Source organism: Mastomys coucha, unplaced genomic scaffold (genome assembly GCF_008632895.1).
Source record: "Mastomys coucha isolate ucsf_1 unplaced genomic scaffold, UCSF_Mcou_1 pScaffold16, whole genome shotgun sequence".
Classification (NCBI taxonomy): domain Eukaryota; kingdom Metazoa; phylum Chordata; class Mammalia; order Rodentia; family Muridae; genus Mastomys; species Mastomys coucha.
In genome coordinates, this window is record NW_022196898.1 from 101,319,991 (window position 1) to 101,332,231 (window position 12,241).

Genomic DNA, 12,241 nt, shown 5'->3' on the forward strand with positions numbered 1-12,241 from the left:
TAACAAATTCAGATAAATTGAAATCATGTAACTTTTCTCATTATAATGCAATAAAAGTTTTAAAAAAACAAAACATTCTAAACATATACTTAATAGTGAACGATAAACTTAATCTGACTTCACAAATGAAAACTATTGTATGATTTTTCTAACAAAAACTTTCTTTAAAATTTGTCCCTTTTGAAGCTGTCCTAGTGAATATTTTCCATCTAGAGTTCATAGTAGGTGAACATTCTGAGGTTACTATAATTTTCAATTAAAAGTGAGCAAGTATGATGCAACCCTGTGTAACCTGTGAACTGCTTACTCCTCAGTCTTCTCTGGAAGGTCCCCAGCCCTGACAAAGTCCCCTTCATACTTCTTCTTGAGATTACTCAGATACATCCGTAACCGGTCTGGCTCCAACTGAGAGTTTCGAGCGGCCTGGACAAGCCTTGTGGCAAGATGGTACACAGCTCTCTGCCTATCCATCTCAGGGGAACTCCTTCGATTTTGCTGTTATCAAAATATGAAATTAAAATAAATGCATATTGAATTCATATTTTGGTATTATTTTGTCTTGTTTCACAGAAATAGGAACTCAAGGTCTCTCACATGTACTTTAAAACCTGCTACCCTGGAGAAACACTACTAAAACTACATAAAGTATAACATTTACTACTTTATGAAGGACTTGTATCCTTGCAAATGACATTTAGAGAAGAATCCTGCTAATCAGTCAAATTCATAAAGGAAATACCAAAAAGTAACAGAAAATCCAGCAGAGAGATGAGTCTGCAAACACAGTATGTTTTAAAAGGCATGGACTGCTATACAGTGGCACAACTGTAAATATCACCCTGGAATAGGACATGTTGTCAGAAAGCCACCTGCCGAAAGACACAACTGCTGTAGCCTAACAAAATATTGCGTAAGGAATAAAATGCATTTAAAAATAAATACAAATGGAGACCTATAATTAAAACTGATTCTTAAATTATACTTAGGAATATCTAAAAAATAATATTTAAAATATAGTTCAATAAGACTTAAAGATTGTTGGACAAGAAGTTAGATTTTTTTTAACTTCCAATTTATATCTCTGACTGAACTCAATAAAGAAATTAACAAATTTAACCCTAACAACTTGAAAAATCTTAGTAAGTTTCTCAGAAGTATTATCTCTTAAACTCTTCCTTGGTAGCAGACAATTCTCTCTGTAAATATATTTTCCCTTCTTCCACTGCAATAAAATGAGTAAAATTCAATAAGACATAATTGTGGAGAGCCGTTCTGAGAGCGATCGGTTTCATAAACAAGCCCTCATTTGGCTAAGCTTGATGCCATTGGTTGCTTCCGCATTTGGTGACCTATCTGCTTTTGCTACGTGGCCCACTGGGATTGGCTAAGCTTGTGAGTACTTAGCAGCTGAGGGTGGGCTGGAAGGTGGGGCTTAGATGGCAGGAAGGTGGGGCTTAAGTCATGGCTCCCGGGAGCCAGAAGGAGAGAAGCAGGCGGGAGAAGCAGGCGGGAGAAGCAGGCGGGAGAAGCAGGCGGGAGAAGCAGGAGGAAGAAGACTGTTACAACGTTCCTGAATAAACTGCTATAAGGAAGAGCTCGGCTTGCATCTTTCTTGCTGGTCAAGGCGGACGTAACACATACTAAGATAATCATATGTTTAGTCATCCATTAGGTGCCTTAATTAATTACTCTTATTTATATAAAAGCTACTGGTATGCTTCAGGCACCACAGCTGTGTCTGCACATTTATGAGGCCTACAATCAGCTAACGTGATAACAGACCTCAAACAGCTTACAATCTCACAGTTCAAATAGCCTGCGGTAGTTAAGGGAAGGTCTGTATGAGGTGCACAGTGCGCAGAGAAGGCAAGCTCACCACCAGCACAGACCAGGAATGTTTATGGATGACAGAGAATCTAGAGCCAGTCTTGACTGATAGAAGTACCCAAACTGGAGGGTTCTAGGTAGAGAAACAGCTAAAGCAGGGGTGGTAGAGACCTGGAACACAATCAGGGAGATGACACGTGATGGAGATGAGAATTATGTGAAACTGACTGATGTACGGTAAGGATGGCTTAAGCAAACAAAAGGAGACCCTAAAGCAAAATGGGCAGAAGAGAGCCATCAGAGACTGGGGAAGGAAGACAGTGCCCAGGACCCGAGGGGCCTTAAAACTACATTTTCTGAGATAATTATACAAGACTTGAAAGGTTCAACTACAACTTGATAAGCAATGTCTGACAACTCCTGATTAGGCATGGTGACTATGCACTGAGAGACAATGTGGAAAGTATACAGGGTGAGCTAGGGAAAGAGAGTCTGAATGAAGTGTGCTTGTGAGGAAGGGGCCACATACAGCTGTGATGGAGAGTGACTCGATGTGAAAAGACAAGAGTTTCTTTTTCCCCCCAACAGATGATTACTTGATTTTTTATTTAAAAATAGGTGAATATATTGAAGGGTAGCTAACAAGATGCCTCAACATGTAAAGGTGTTTATCACCAAACTTTATGCCCTGAGTTCAATCCCTTGGACCCACATGATAAAGAGAATCAATTCTTGTTAACTGTCCTCTAACCTAATCAGTTGTGTGCTCTCTCTCTCTCTCTCTCTCTCTCTCTCTCTCTCTCTCTCTCTCTCTCTCTCACACACACACACACACACACACACACACACACACACACACATAAACACTGCACCCTCTAATGTATGACACTCAAATAAACATGATTTTTAAGACATTTTTTAAAGATATTATGGGAAGATGGAGAAAAGGCATCTAGCTTCAGGGTTAGTACTAAACACAGAAGCTGTTGGGGAAAAGACTGCTAACTGCAGATGGTACAAAAGGCCCTGGGGACAAACACCTTCCAGACAAACACACTGAGTAAGTAAGAAAGAGGCTTCCAGGAAGAAGGACGAGGTACTGAAAGGTCCACAGATCAAACCTTCCAGGGAAAACCACCAGTCATCAAGCAAGACAACGAAGCAGGGCATAGGGACTATGGGGTGGGGAGCACAAGGGGTATGTGGTTTCTCAGTAACTACAGCTTAGGAGAAAGTTTCAGTCTGTATGTGAGTCATGGAGAAGCAAGGAAAGATTACTCTCTAGAATACTATGAGGAACTGTATTAAAGGGTTGTGTTAGACAGTTGCTGACAGAGAGCAGAAGGAGGAAGAGGAGAGTGTAAGAAGCAGCATAGAAGACTTTGAAAAAGCACTAAGCATACATGAAGGACAGAGAATCAAGTGAAGAAATCATGGAGGCCAAAGTAAATATAGGCAGCTAAGAAAGTGGGTCTTAGTAGAGAGCAAACAAGTAAAACGTTGCCTGACAATATCTGAAATGCTGTTTCTCAAAAAAGGTGATATTAGGGAAAATTCAGAGGTCCAATAGGGCAGATGCAAGATGATGTAAGACAGAAGCACAACAGCGTCATATGGGAATTCCAAAAGAACTCATGGAGATGACTGCACGTTCTTTAAAAGCATGTCAGTAAACTGTCTACAGACACAGAGGGCACCAAACACTCAAAGCACATGGAGATGCCTTGACAAAGTCACCTGAGGAAATCAGGCCAATGAGCAAGGGAACAATCAATGACAGTGAATACTCAAAGTTGAACACACAGATTCACGGTGGGAACACCAGTTTGCATGAGTACTCTCAACACCATGAGGGAGGCTGAAGAGAAGGGAGAGCTGGTTGGTAACATGAGATAAAGCATGTCATATAGCAAGGAAATGCAAAGACTTTAAGTGTCTTATTTCTACAAACTTTGGGAGGTATTTGGTTTTTTACCAAAATTTGCCTTGTGATTTGTGTTGTGATCTCTCTGGCATCCAAGACAATCGATGGCGGAAGTGAGGAGGCCTCTGCAGCTTTTAATCCTAAAATTACAGAAAAGGGACATTAAACCATTGTTTCTGTGTACTCTTAGCTGTGTGTTCTTCAATCTAGCATGCCAATGAGCACAAAATTCCTCCGTGACTACCTTCCACAAATGCCGTGTTAACTCCTCCTCACTGGGCAGATGCCCTTCACGGGCTTCCTGTGGATCCAGCAGTTTACTATCTCTATAGGTTTAAAAGCACCAGAAGCAGCACCATGCTCACCAAAATCACTGGTTGCTATGCTTACTAAAGCAGGGCTGACACTTGATAGTTGACTGGACCCTGATGACTCCATACTCAGAACAGATTATCTCTATCTCACCCAACTCCTACTTGAATGAGAATGATACAAGAAAACTGTACAGTTCATTTCCCACTTTAAATAGTAAAGCAGGCTTTATTTTCCTCATAGGAGTCATATCCAAAGATAAAAGCGCTTTTTGAAGACTTCAATGTATGGAAAGTTAAAATTTTCTAGAATATGAAAATCTGCATACTACATAATGATTTACATAGAAAGTAGTTGACAAGAGTTTAAGAATGTCGGGCTGACGAGATGGCTCAGCGGGTAAGAGCAATGACTGCTCTTCTGAAGGTCCTGAGTTTGGATCCCAGCAACCACATGGTGGCTCACAATCACCCATAATGAGATCTGACGCCCTCTTCTGGTGCGTCTGAAGACAGCTACAGTGTATTACATTGGAGCAAGCAGGGCTGTACTGAGTTCTATTCCCAGCAGCCGCATGATGGTCACAGCCATCTGTATAGCTACAGTGTTCTCATACACATAAAATAAATAAATAAATCTTAAAAAAAAGAGAATGTCATGGTTTGAACACACACACACACACACACACACACACACACACTGTCCTGGAACTTGCTCAGCACATCAGTTTATCAGACTCAGAGATCCACCTGTCCACCTGTCACTGCCTCCTAACTGCTTAGATTAAAAGCATGTACCACCACCACCCAGCTGATGTATTCCATTTTTAAGATATTTAGATTTAATTATAAAATACCCTGAGAACAAAGAGACTATGGCAATGAGTGTGTAGGAAATACAATATGTAAAATTATACAATTTACAAGTACAATCTTTTACACTGGGGCTAGAGAGATGTCTCAGTGGTTAAGCTGCTCTTCTAGAGCACTGAGGTTCAATTCCCATTACTGACATGATGGTTCAAAACCATCTGTAACTGCAGTTCTAGAGGATCCAACACTCTTCTGGGATCTGACACACTCTTCCGGCCACACAGCAGGTGCACATACATACATGCAGGCAAAAATCTCATATACATTAAAAAAAAACAACCTTCTTTAAGAAACTGTCATACTTTCTAACAAGCCAACGTTTAAATTCTATATGTGGTACCATAGTTTTTTTCTTCTGTAAGTCCCCTGGAAAGTTTGTAAGTATACAAAATTGCATCTTTATTTCTTGATGTATTCTTCACATGCTGAACTTCAAAATGCATGTTTTCCACATTAAGATACAGGGCATCTATATGGCATAGTTCCAGGAAATGGGTAGTGAAGAGTGTAAATGCCTAGAACACATAACAAACAATGAGTGTACTTTTAAATTATCTAGAAAACTCTATTTCAATTATTTAAACATAGCACATTAGCTTAACTTTCCAACTAGCTTGGCAAAGACAGGAGTAAAAGCAGTATTCAGAGATAGACATGTTCAGGTCATGGATTTTGAAGTTTACATCCAATGAAAAGTCAACTTTGTTTGGACATGCACAATATGTTGTGTGAAAGAGACTGCCAGACATAGTAGCATACATCTTTAATCCCAGCACTCAGGAGGCAAAGGCTGAGACAGACAGATCTCTGAGTTCGAGGCTGGTCTGGTCTACAAAGAGAGTGCAGGACAACCAGGGCTACATAGAGAAACCCTCTCTCAAAAAACAAAGAAACAAAAAATATATTATGTGAAAGAAACTAAATTCCAAAGTAAAGAGAAAGTTTACAGAGATAAAGCTACTAAGGGAGGTGGTCACTTCTCAGGGAGGCACCCAGCTCTGCTGCCTACACTCACATCACATCTTCCACCCACATCTCCACAGCACTTCCCTCTACACTGTACACACTTTACACAGGGTATCCTCCTACAACGACTAACAGAACATAGAATTAATGTATATATTAGGTATTTAAATTCTCAAAGGTTTTATTTTATGTTTGTTTTTTCTTTTTTCTTTTTTGGTGCCAGGAATTAAATTCAAGGAGAAATTCCCTGACTACTTGAGAGGCAGAAGCAGGTAGATCTCTGTGAGTTCAAGGCCAGCTTGGTCTATAGAGCAAGTTCCAGGACAGCCAAGACTGCACAGAAAAACTCTGTCTAAACACACCCAGCCCAAAAGAGCTATTGCACTTAAGAGATAAATAGAGGATTAGTTGAAATTTAAATGTCATAAATCCCAGCACTTGAAAGGCTAACCAAGAAAATGCTGAGTTTGGGACCAATTTGGAATACACAGAGAATACAGGCTATCTAGTATGAGTATATAGCAAGATTCTGTCTCAAAAGAAAGAAAATTAAATATGTGGCTAGCAAATGTCTCAACCAAAGATAATAATAACAATGAAAATAAACAATTGAGAGATATGACATGATTACACGTAGAAGTTCCCCTGACTCCACGACCACTAAGTAGTTTGGATACATCTGGTGTATTCTTCATAGGTTAACTGGTGACACCTGAGCCCCAGTATGGCAACTCAGGGATATCGGGTATAAGAAGGAACAAAATAGAAGACATTTTGAATAAAATTTCCATTTTTGAATAGGGGTCAAATAAAGTTTAAGTTCCCAAGACCTCCCTAGGTGACATCCTGGTTGGCAGAGAAAGAAAGAGAGAAAGAGAGAGAGAGAGAGAGAGAGAGAGAGAGAGAGAGAGAGAGAGAAGGAGAGAGAGAGAAGGAGAGAGAGAGGAGAGAGAAGGAGAGAGAGAGAGGGAGAGAGGGAATGTACATGAGTAACTGACATCCTGGGTGGCGAGCTGAGACATGAATGCTAGACAAGTCACCCTGCCACAGTTGAATAATCCAATGGGAACAGGATAACTGAACCACGAGGACATGTTCCTAGGGAAGGCCCCTATCCCTGAATCCTGACTGGTGGATAACTTGGCACAGGTGTCCACAGCATTCCAGCTTGGGGTTACAGTGCAGCTCCTGAGTCTGTTCTGCAGCTCCAATCGATCAATAGCAGCCTGAATATATTTTTGTCATCTGCTTAAATACTCACTAAGATGAATGTCTGAAGACACAGTCAGCTACAGAGTCTGTGTTGTTGTCCCTGACTGATCAGCTTTGCTGCCTAATTCAAATTAAGATCTTGCTTTGCAGGACTCTTGTCATTTCTTAGGTTTTGTTTAGACTTTTGGACTCCAACAGAGGGACCTTTAAGAGGAGTAGTTTAGTGGGAGATCACTGGACACAGCTTTGGAAGGAGTTACTCTGCTCTTATGGAGTGAAACTCATGAGAGTTACTGATATAAAAAAGTAAAACTGGCAACTAATTGGCCTCTAAACTGCTTAGCAGCTAATGACTCTCTGACAATGAAGCATTTTAAAAGCCATGCACCAAGGTTTGCAGATGTAGCTCTGTGATAGAGCACTGTTTTTCCATGTGCAAGGTCCTGACTTGGGTCCTTTTCAGCACATACATGCATACAGACCTTTATAAACTCTCTATAATGCAACATAGAAATGACTGTTCAGATGACTGTCCCCTAGAGGCATTGCAGGCTCTGCGGTGTCACATGGATGTCAGTAGGTGGCAGAGAGGAGAGAGGCTATGTCTGCGCTCAGTGTTCTGACCTTTGACATCTGAATGATTAGTAGTAGCTTAACATTCACGGAAAAAAAAGTGAGCCTGAGCTCGGGCTGGTGGCACACAACTTTAATCCCAGCACTTGGAAGGCAAAGGCAGGTGGATCTGTGAGTTCGAGGCCAGCCCTATCCCCAGGGTGAGATCATGACACCCAAGGCTATTCAGGCAAACCCTGTCTCAACAAAAAGAAAAATAAAAAAACAAGAAAAACATATGTATGTATATCACACATGTATGAATTCAAATAAATAATTAAAAAAAAAAAGTGAGCCTGAGTCTGGTGCATCTGTCTTGGACTCACTCCCCATGAGGAATGAGGAATGGGTCCATGCAGGTGGCCCAGGTAATGAGCAAGCCTGAGATGATCACTAGTCTGATGCCATGTGACCTGGACAGAGACCTAGCTGAGATGACTACCAGTCTGGTACTGTGCCAGTCTGAGGGGCCAGCTCATAGCCATGATGGCCTCTTCCTGGTATCATAATGCATGGGTGGAGCCTAACACTCCTGAGACCTCTCCTGAGATGACCCCCGACCCTGAGCAGCCCCAGGCACCACTAAGAGGAGCTAGTGAGTAGTGGGGAAATGAAAGAGAAGGAGAAGCAGAAGGAGGTGGGCACAGTGGAGAGAGGCAGGACTGGAGACTTTCAGAGTAGTGAGGGACAGCCTGATGTGAGTAGCCAGGGATGCTACTTAAAGTCACGTCCTCGCCTGTGTGCCACCAGAGGGTCACATCTGGGCCCATGGCCCTGCAGCAGCAAGGGTCTGTTACAGGTGGGGACATGTGGATGTTTGAGGGCTATGCACTGGTCCCAGCCCTTACCTGGGCATCCTGGGAGAGTTGGCACTGGTGGCATGAGATCAGAGGGCCAAAACCACCCCCCTAGACAGCTGCAGTACTCAGGAGAATGAGCACAGACATCGGGAAGCACAGTAGAGCCGGCCCTGGTTGCAGGAGTTTCGCTGAGTGAGTCAGCCCCAAGGCTATGAGTGTGGGAGAGCCTGCCCTCTCCCTTACAATGGCATGGATGAAGGGGAGATGCTTTCCTTCCCCTTTGCCCCCTGCCACCTGTGACAGGCAGGAGACCTGGCCCTGGAGTCATGAGAGCAGAAGAGCTGGCCCTATGCCTCAGCAGCTGTAGCACTCAGGAGAGCATGCCATGCACTGTGCCTGGGCAGCACAGTAGAGCTGGCCCTGGTGGAATGGGCACCGAAGAGTCATCCCGGAGGACATGAGAGGGGGAACTGGCTCTGCCCCTTGCTGACTTTGGCACTGGATGGGCCAGCCAGGGTACAGCAGGAAAGCTGGCCCTGGTAGTGTGGGTGTGGGAGAACTTAGCCACTGTCTTATATAAATCAGGTACCACCCAGGCCCAGATCCAGAGCTTTAAGTTGGTCCGCCCTAACATCTACCTCATCTATGAACTGCTGGAGTATGTGAAGGCGCTGGTCCTGTCCATCCAAAGCTGCAGGACCTCCATGACCCAGCAACAACAGGATGTTCAAGAGGAGTCCCAGTGAGGTTCAAGCATTGAGTGTAACAGAAGCCAGCCGCCACTAACCAGACCAATGACTCATCACAATGAACATTTGCAAGTAAAGAAGTGTGGACGAAAGGGCAAGCCGTGGGACACACTGTGACACACTTTAGCTTCCACAGTGAGACTTTTCCTCTCTCTGGTGGGGGAGGGGTTGCAAGGGTTGAGGGTGTATATGAGGAGACAGGGAGACAAGTGGAATTGGGATGCATGATGGAAATTCACAAAGAACCAATAAAAAGATTTTTTAATGATATCGTTAGGGCCTATAGATTACAAACATTATGCTTGACACCAAGGTTTGGTACTAGGGTAGGAAAGTAGCTGTAAGCATCTTAAAACTAAGAAGCAATACAAGCTTCTAACTTTCTGCTAGAAAGGAAGTCTCTTAAAGTGCTGTTAAAGACACCTGTTCTTAGAGACTGCAGAAGATCACGGAAATATTCAATCAGGAAATAGATACTGTATCTGTCAGGGGTCTCAAAAGAATCAGACCGAGTGTGTGCATGGGGTGTGTGTGTGCATGTGCATGCGTGTGCCTGTGTGTGTGTGTTTATGCACGTGTACTCATTATAAAAATTTGGTCCATGATCATAGAATTAACAAATTCGATAATCAACAATGGAATTCTTTGTTAAGCTAAAGCTTCAGGAGACCTATGAGGTAATTCTAGCTGAATGCCACCTGGCTTCAGTCTGCATTGGGCATGCCAGAGTCTGAAGACAGCGAAAACCATCTTGTAGACTGCTGGCAGCCATACAGGTGCTCTGCCAACTCCTGGGACACTCAGCCTTCATGATCTTTCAGAGTTCAGCCTGCCAGTGAAGGCGTCTGCTCAGTCTACAGTCGCATGTGCACTCTCACCTCTAGAAATAGCCCACAGATATAATCCAAATAATGTTTAGCCAAATGTAGGAGTGCTTATAGCTAGTCAGACTGACATGTAAAAACATCCATCACAAATACTAATTTGCAGTCAGGCAGTGTTGGCACACGCCTTTAATCCCAGCACTTGGGAGGCAGAGGCAGGTGGATTTCTGAGTTCAAAGCCAGCCTGGTCTACAGAGTGAGTTCCAGGACTGCCAGGGCTATACAGTAAGAACCTGTCTTGAAAAACAAAAAAAGAAAAAGAAAAAGAAAAAAAAACAACCAAAAAGCCCAAATACTAATTATTTGCTTTTTATCTTAATATGCATCTTGTAAGAAATTCTGGCTGACATTTGAAATTACATAAAATATGTGTTAGCACTACTTTTGAGTTGTTGCATACTTTTATTAATATATAAAATAGTTTTCCATTCTCTATAATGAATCATTGTGGACTCTCTTAAGTTAAAAAAAAAAAACTCCTTAAAGACACTTTAAGGTATTTTAATTATGAAAATGTGTATTTACATTTCTCATATCTGAGTATATTTTAAATAGTCATCTATGAAATAATTTTCCAAATTAAGTTAATAATAGAGCAAAATAATTTTCACAAGATTTGTGAGAACGTGTTTTCTTTAAAGGATGCTGTTTCCTTTGGGTATGTTTTCTATGATGTCTCAGAGATTATTACATGTGGAAACGTGCTATCTTCAGATTGTCAGATTTTATAATATGTAATATATAACATCTTCATATTTTGTTATTCAATTTCATTAAATTAAAGCAAACTGACTTTTGTATTATCTGTAGGTCTCAATTTTACTTATCTATATCTTGTATGCACAACAGTAATTATTTCTACTTTCACCAGAAATGAAACAAAAATCATTTGCAGTGTGCCTTTTTTCCCCACAATTGTTTAAGGAGCTATGTGGGTACTGATATAGTCTGTTCATGTTAGATCCATGAAGCATGGCGTTCAGAATGAACAGGGGCGTACCTTTATGCTCAGCAGATGTTCACAGACCGCATAAGAAATTCCAATCCCTTCTTCTGTATTAGTGCCTCTGCCAAGCTCATCAATTAATATGAGTGACTTGTCATTAGCATTATGAAGAATATATGCTATCTGGAAGACATAATTTTAATACTATTCATTATACCCAAGCAATGCTGTTCTCTTAGAAAATAAGTGAAATTGGCCCCTTTATAAATATGTCTGAAATTTATTTTAATAGAGAAATCCTGCTGAGCAGAAAATAATACATAATACATTGCTTCTCTTTCAGACAATCTCATAACTAATAATTCCATTCAAATAGTTCATATATAAACACAGACATCTACATATGTATGAGACAACAAAACTATTATCTACAACATGAAGAGGCACATCAGCAAACTAAATGCTTAAATAAGACACAAAGATGGCCGTTCTCTTCTTCACAAATTACCAATCACCATCATACAATGTTGAAAACCAATTCAAAATATATTTACTTCAAAACTTACATTTGCTAAAGACAGAACAAGATATTAAGAAAAATATATTTGTTTAACAAATTTAAATCCATGGCCAATAAATAAGACATAAATTGATAGAAATTCTTTCCCTCTGGGGAATATCAACCTCTTTCTCAAAATACAGAATTCCACTCAATTGTATTATAACGAATTAGCTTTTTATGTAACAATGGATCTATTTAAAAGATATACTTCCTGGGAGATAAAGGCACACAGCTGTAATGCCAGCACAGAAAGGCAGAGACAGTTGGATCTCTGAGTTTGTGGTCAGCCTGGAGGGCTCTATATAGTGATATCCTTTCTTAAAAATAAATAAATAAACGACATAATGATACCTTCAAGTATCTAGACTACTGATAGATCCCCACAAGCATTCTATACATGCTAAGCAAATGTATAGGTTTCTTTCTTTCTTTTTAAACTCACTTTGTAGGACACATCAGAAAAGAGGCCTAAGTGCACAGTGATGCACACATCCTTCCAAACGCAGTGCACAGTGATGCACACATCCTTCCAAACGCAGCGCACAGTGATGCACACATCCTTCCAAACGCAGCGC

At 41.2% G+C, this 12,241-nt stretch overlaps 1 protein-coding gene and 1 non-coding gene across 6 annotated transcripts in view; one reads left to right on the plus strand and one right to left on the minus strand.

Annotated features, from left to right (window-relative positions):
• Window positions 1-6: 6 nt before the first annotated feature.
• Msh4 (mutS homolog 4) overlaps window positions 7-12,241 on the minus strand; it is a 49,576-nt gene continuing 37,341 nt past the window's right edge. For 4 of the 5 annotated variants that reach the window (XM_031375917.1, XM_031375916.1, XM_031375918.1 and 1 more), the window contains 4 exons: window positions 11,159-11,287; window positions 5,276-5,450; window positions 3,803-3,891; window positions 7-495 (listed from right to left, as the gene is read on the minus strand). In XM_031375917.1, the coding sequence (XP_031231777.1) occupies window positions 304-495; window positions 3,803-3,891; window positions 5,276-5,450; window positions 11,159-11,287 (585 nt within the window). In that variant the 3' untranslated portion in view covers window positions 7-303. The remainder of the gene's footprint in view (window positions 496-3,802; window positions 3,892-5,275; window positions 5,451-11,158; window positions 11,288-12,241) is intronic. The other variant, XM_031375915.1, reaches the window with a different exon arrangement.
• Window positions 7,642-7,773, plus strand: LOC116094590. Its single transcript, XR_004120224.1, has one exon. It is a non-coding gene; the product is annotated as a small nucleolar RNA SNORA17 (small nucleolar RNA).